Genomic DNA, 7,085 nt, shown 5'->3' with positions numbered 1-7,085 from the left:
ACAGGAACCAAGGTTTTCTTTCTAGCAATTTATTTCAGGCTTTTTCTGTTTACTAAATTATGTTTGAGTTGTTTTGCCCCGCCCCTATTTTGGATTTTTTTTGTTCCATATCAGATTTTGGGAATTAGAAGTCAGGAAATACAATCAAAAGCAGTTATTTGCAAACTACATTCCAGGCAGAGCTTTTTACCGTCAGTTGTCATTATAATGCCTGGTGACCTGGCCATGCCACCTTTGCTTTGTGCTCTCAACTTTAAAGTTCTGAATGAACATTCATCTATCCTTTTCCTGAGCCCTCTACTGAGTTTTATACACAAGTTCACGTTGGACTTCTTTCAGTTTGATTGGACCCCCAGATAGGTTAATTTTAGGCTGTCCCTGACTCTCATAAAGAGGGCATCAGTGTTGCTGATGGCTCTCCTGTCACACCAGCTCCCATTCCATTGGGCAAGAGGACATTGTGGAGAGGCGTATCAACGTCATCCCGGTTTTGCGTGATATTCAAATAAGTGCAAGAGGCGCTGCATATTGCGTAATCACGGCTTAACGTGATATGCAAATAAACGTAAGCGGCACTGCGTATTCATAACCAGGGCTTTACATGATATTCAAATGACGCATGCATGCTGAAATGTAATCACGGCTTTACGTGATATTCAAATGAGCGCGTGCAGCGCTGCTTGTAACGTTTTCACGGCTTTGCGTGATATGTAAATGAGCGCGCCGGGGCAGCCGGGAAGGGGTTGAAGAGCGCGTGCGCAGCCCGGCCTCTCTCTCTCTGTGTCTGGCCGCCATGGGTCATCAGCAGCTTTACTGGTCCCACCCTAGGAAATTCGGCCAGGGCTCCCGCTCATGGTACGTACCTGGACCCGGGAGCTTGTGATTGGGGCAGGGGGATGTGGTAGAGCCCAAGGCTTGGGCCTTTTTTCCGTCTTTCGCACCCATGACTGATCTCTTCTTGTCTTCCTTGCAGCCGAGTCTGTGCGAACCGACACGGCCTGATCCGTAAATATGGCCTCAACATGTGCCGCCAGTGCTTCAGACAATACGCTAAAGATATCGGCTTCGTCAAGGTAAAGGAGGCTTGGGGATCGGGGCCTCCCGCGGCTGCGGCGCGGCGCGGCGCACGTGTTGAGCGCTCCCCCGGCCCGAGCGGCGGTGGCGGCTCCTGGGGGGAAGGGAGTTGGTGTCAGGGGGCTGCCGGCGCCCATCTTCCTTCCCGCGGGAGGTGGAGATCGCACTTGGCATCGATCAGTCACCGCAGTCTTCCCAACTGAGCCAGGGATTTATCCCTAAAACACACAATCCAATTACACGCGGGAGACAATCTTTTCCCTTGTAAAATGTCTTGGTAAAAACCTGCAGAACAATATCCATTGGGTGGTCTCCAGCCGGAGAGCCTCATCAATGATGTGTCCACTGTATAGTTAATTTTTAATTTGTAAATATTCTCTTGGCTAAATTATTAAAATCTTCAGTCGTCCCTGGCTAAAGTTCTTTAGTGTACATTTTTGGTTGCTTGAGACGCTTCTACTTAAAAACATCTTGATCGAATTTTATTTGACTTAAAGCGACACAAAGCGCGAACATTGGGAGTGAAAGTGCATTTTCATGCAATTGGGTAGTGAGAAATCGCATGAATAATGTAATATAAATCATTAACCACTTTATTTTATATGAAGCAAACTACATTGTGTAAACTTGTAATTGTCTTGTAATTTGTAACTGAATTTTTGCAGATTATTTTACATGACCTGTGAATAAAAATTGGGTGGGTGCTGACCTTTATCCTTGTTGAGATTAAGCATGACATTTGGTATTACAGTTTGAAATCCAGCTATAAGTGCATGTGCAACAGTGTGGCAATGTGCTTTTGGCCACTTCTAAATTGTTAGCTTAGAGTCTTTGTAAATTTGCTGTAAATCTTAACAAAGCTTTGTGTATAATGCATTCATTTTCTTTTGTAGCTGGACTAAATTACAAAAGGAGCAAGAATGCATTCCAATGTAGTGTGAAATGGAAACGCAGCATGTGTTGAACAACTTTCTACTGTCTTCACCTGGAAGAAGCAAACTTGTGATGCTCCATTTTTGTAAATAAAATCAAATTGTCCTTTGCGTTCAGTCCTGTTTTTCTGTTGATACTACACAAAATACACTTCACTTAAAAGCAACATTTTCTCTAACTTCCCTCCATGATGGTGTTCTGGATTCTCAAAACAACTGGAAATGACATGATAGATGTCAGAGGACGTAGTCTAGTCAGGTTCAGGACAGAAGTGTGAAGTGATGTGGTATGTTCCTTTAACAGAGTCTACCTTGACACAAACTGCTTAAATTGAGAGCCATCATCATGATCTTCCCAACTCGTGAGCTTTCTATCACCATCGTTTTAATCACAGTCTAACTACTTTCTTGTATCTAATTTCAGCCGCAGCCCCATTTTTTTCCATGTTAGACTCTCAAGCTATCGTGTAGTCCCAACTGCTTCAATATTTGTGGTTCATTCTTTGGGGCCCGACAATGTCATGCTGCACTTGCAGCTGTTGGTTTGTTCTACATTTCTGCACCACCGTTCATGTCTTTGCCCCTAATAAAACCCTTAGTCTCCTACTTGAGTATCTCCTCTTGTATCTTTGCTCCCTCAAGTCCAAGTGGTACAGACATGACTATCTGGTGTATAATTGGTATAACCATCAATCACTAGGCCTAGTGCCATGGTAAGCCATCTTTTTCTTGACCTTAGCCCTTCCTATCTTTGACCTCTAGCTGTACCAGCTTCTGAGAATGGCATTCCTTCATCTCTGGTGTGTTTCCTCCCCCTTGCCCCACTTGTTGGCAGGTATGCCATCAGCCATTTGGGCTTTGTGTTTAAACAAACATGAATTAGGAGCAGGAGTAGGCCACTCAGCCCCTCGACTGCTCTGCCATTTGTTAAGATCATGGTTGATCTGATTGTAACCTCAACTCCATATCCCTGCTTACCCCTGATAACCTTTAACCCCTTGTTTATAAAGGGATTCTGCAATTTTCTCCCTAAGTGTCTCCATTTGGATGCAGGCTAAATTAATTGCTTTGATTTCATAGGTGTTCCATTTTTATATAAAGCTCAGGTTGATGGTAGGCAACATGTCATGTTAGAACTGGCTATATAGGGTTGAATATTTTTGGGAGGATTGCTCTTATTTCTGTTGTGTAGCTTCATAAATCAACAGGTTTGAAAGTGCCTTTGGATTTATGAATGTGAGGCAAAAGTTTGCAGGCAATGTTGGGTAAGAAACAGTGTGTGAAATGCTGACACTGGAGCCATCAATCTGCTATTTGTCCTCTAATGTGACTTATGTATATTGTATTACATAATACATTTATTACGTTAAACGTACAGCACAAGCTATTTGGTCCAACTGGTTTATTCCAGTGTTGATGCTCCACATAATCCTCCTTCCACCCTACTCCATCTTACCCAAACAGGTATAACCCACTCGACAACAAAAACAGAAAATGCTGGAAAAGCACAGCAGGTCTGACAGCATCTTTGGAGAGAGAAAAACAGTTAATGTTTTGAGTCTGACCCTTTTTCAGAGCTGAGGTATAACCTATTTCTCACTCATGCACTTAGCTAGCTTCCCACGTGTGTCTGTGCTACTCAACTGAATTACTCCATGAGGTAGTAAGTTCCACACTCTAACCAGCCTGAGTAAAGAAGTTTCTCCTGAATCCTCACTGGTTTCAAGCTGCTTGACTTCAAATTCCTCCATTCGACCTTTGCAGACTTCTCTAGCCCTGCATCCCGGATTTTACCTTCAACTCATAATGCTAGTTTGCTTTGTGAACCAATCTCACTCTGCTTCTGTGACAGCCCTCAACCAAGCTCTTGAACTCTGAAACTCCCTATTTTTTTATGTTTGCCTTGCTACCTGTCATTCCATTTTGGGTCACTTACGTGAAAAGTGCTTACTTAAGTTACATTTGAGTGTCAATTGTGGCTCAGCTGGTAGCACTCCTGGCTCTGAGTCAAGGTTTTTGGGTTCAAGTTCCAATCCAGGACTGGAGTTGAAAGATCAATGCTGACAGTCCAGTGCAGTGTTGAAGTATCTGCTCTCGGGTGGATGTAAGAGATCCCACTTTTGAAGAAGAGTAGGGGATTTATTCTTGTGGTGTCCTGGGTATTATTTTTCCCTCAACAACACAAAAAAAATTCACATTGCTGTTTTGTGGGAGCTTGCTGTGCACAAATTGACTACCGCATTTCCACATTACAGCAGTGATGACAGTTCAAGAGTACCTCTGGCTTGTAAAGTGCTTTGAAATGTCTGATGGTTGTAAAAGGTGCTATCTCCTGTGAAATTCAGCCCCACAAGCATGAGATATCTCCGCTCCTCTAATTCTGGCCTTATGTGCATTCTGATTGCTCCATCACTGGTAGCCATACTTTCAGTTGCGTAGGCCCCAAGCTCTGGAATTGCCTCCCTATACCTTCGTGCCTCTCTACCTTGTTTTCCCTCCTTTAGGATGCTCCTTGAAATTACTTCATTGACCAAACTGTTGGTCATCTGCCATAATAAGTCTTTATGTTGCTTGATGTCATACTTAGTTTTATAATGCCCCTGTGAAGCACCTTGGGATCTTTTATTGCACGGTTAAAAGCTGTATGAATATAGGTTGTTGATTGTTTAAATCACTTGGCCTATTTATATCTTTATTTCCTTTGTCCTGACTTTTCACATTCTTTCTTTTAGATTAATTCAATTTTAAATTAATGTTTTATATTTTTCAGTATTAATGGTCCTTTCCTGTTTCCTAGCTCTCAACAGAAAAAGATGAAACTGCTCTGTCTAGTTAATTTCATTGTATTGTTGTGGTACTGACTTTGACCACTGGGTGGGGATGTGCAATGGAATATTATTATTCTCTCATAAATTATTATTCTGGGTTTCTGCACATTGACATGCAGTGGCCAGAATTGTGCACTGCTGAGGTAGAGAGAATTGACGGCTTTCAGGAAGAAGTTTCTGGTGCTATAATTGTGACTAGTGTCTAATGATATGACTCTGTTAGCCAAGATAGGCAGGGCAGGACTTGGAGCAAGCAGTGTCGCTTACAGTAAACAATGTCTGTTTACAAAATCTATTTAAAAAGAGTCTACAAATTGCAGCAAACAGAATTCAGCAACCTCTCCCAATAAAAGCAGGGCGATTTCTGCAAACAAATGCAGCGACTGGAGGATAGTTATATAATACATATGTGCATAAAAGCAATCCCCGTCACTTACAACAGTGCTGTTTTCAGGGGTGATTGAAGGAGAAATCCCCCACGCGTCTCCATTCTGTCTGGGAATAGCGGTGTCACTAGGCAGCTGCAGTTGTGACCTCTGACATGCAATATTCTGCACACCATTTTAAATAATATATCCTTGATTGGAACATCAGTGTAGAAATCACTATGTGTCCTTTACAATGGATATTAAGCAGTTTCATCTGTAAACATTATTATGTAACAGGTTGGGGCAACATGGCAGATGTAAAAATGCATACCTGGTAGGCTCTACTTCAAAAAGGGCAAACATTCATACTGAAAAAATCCTTGCTCAAGCTGTACAGAATTATTCATATGATTTGATTCTACCTCCAACCCTCTGTTGGGAAATTTGTGCTCATAGAAGCTGGTAAAATGGGCAAAAAAAAAAATGGAAACTCTGCTGGGGTCTACCAACAGAACCAGCTCCATTCTATTAGCTATCTAGCCAGTGGGCACCAATGGAATTAATAACTGGAAACATAAGAAAAAAAAAGGATTGGATGCACAGTGATTCGTTATGTTGCCTGTTCGGGGTGTCCCCCTGTGCCCTAAACTTGCATTTATAGTTTGATACTTTGAACCAGATAACCAAATAAACCTGGAGCACGTCTGTTTTGAGTTTATAGAACAGTACTAGTAGTGAAACCTAAAACAGCTGCCTACTATCTATTAAGGTGCTTTCAGTTGAAGCAGGTAACAGCTTAATATTCCAGTTCCATCGTTGAGATTCCTTTGGACTGTTGGATAAATATAAATCAAGGGTCAATTTCATGCTTCATAAAACTCTGACTTGAATGGTGAAGCAAAATGCTTTCATTGTTGCTTGCATTGTTTTTCTGTTAACTTTGATATCCCAAGTGCAGCAGTCATAACTGCTTCATTCAATCACTAGTGATACCAGATTTAAACAGTGGGCAAGACCAATTGTACAAGGCGCAAGGTCATTGGCTGTGATTATTTCAGTATAATATGACAAAGGACCTTTTACCGAATGATGATCTGATGTCAGTAGTTAGAATTTGAAGGGATTTAAAATAAATGATGGAAAACAAAATAAATGGAGCTACATTGCATTTATGTTCAGCATCACTGAGGAATTTTGTGCAATGATTGAGTTGGTACACGGTGAGTAGGGACCATGTCCTTGTGCTTTGTAGATGTTTCAAAGACTAGTTTTATTGAATGATTTCATATAGTTGTCCACATGATTAACTTTAAGTGTTTCTGTATAGGGTTGGAGCTTTGCAATTTAATTGATAATTTTCTCTCTCTGCTATTGATAGTTGACTGCAGGGGAGTTTTGCAGCAGTGTGAAACCTGCTGATGTGTTACAGCTTGTGAAAGTCAATTCTGTAATTTTAAGAAGAAATGTGATCATTACTGCGACACTGGGCCCAGCTATTACATAAAGTCAGTAACAGTACTGATCTTTCATCTTCAGGCCCAGATCTTGAGTGAATATCAGGCACTGGATGATGGCTTCCTCTGAGATGATAGTGAAGGTCAATAGTCTTTATTTTTCATTTATTTCATCTCCTTTTGCTCCTCTTTGAAGGTGACTACTTGGGATGTGTGGTTCCCCGGGTGTCTGCCTTATCTGAGAGCTTATGTGGCTATTTGCTTCTGGTGGCCCACAAAACTAAGCTGGACACTCACCCTATGTTCACACTTTTCTACACTGGTCACTGGAGAATGAATATAAGCAGGTATGCCTGAAGTCTACCCATTGCTTTCTAGCTCAACAGCACAATACTCACCAGTGACTTTTGAGAGCTGGAGCTGCTTCTA

The 7,085-nt window shown here is 41.8% G+C and overlaps 1 protein-coding gene across 1 annotated transcript; it reads left to right on the top strand.

The window, feature by feature from the left end:
- Nucleotides 1-715: 715 nt before the first annotated feature.
- Nucleotides 716-2,117, top strand: rps29 (ribosomal protein S29). Its single transcript, XM_078562339.1, has 3 exons — nt 716-855; nt 974-1,073; nt 1,968-2,117. Exons 1-3 carry the CDS (start codon nt 794-796, stop codon nt 1,974-1,976), a joined length of 171 nt encoding a protein of 56 aa, XP_078418465.1. The 5' UTR covers nt 716-793; the 3' UTR covers nt 1,977-2,117.
- Nucleotides 2,118-7,085: the final 4,968 nt, after the last annotated feature.

The sequence above is a fragment of the Cetorhinus maximus genome, chromosome 18 (genome assembly GCF_964194155.1).
Source record: "Cetorhinus maximus chromosome 18, sCetMax3.hap1.1, whole genome shotgun sequence".
Classification (NCBI taxonomy): Eukaryota; Metazoa; Chordata; class Chondrichthyes; order Lamniformes; family Cetorhinidae; genus Cetorhinus; species Cetorhinus maximus.
The sequence above is the reverse complement of the archived record's forward strand: the minus strand, read 5'-3'. Positions and strand labels throughout refer to the sequence as shown.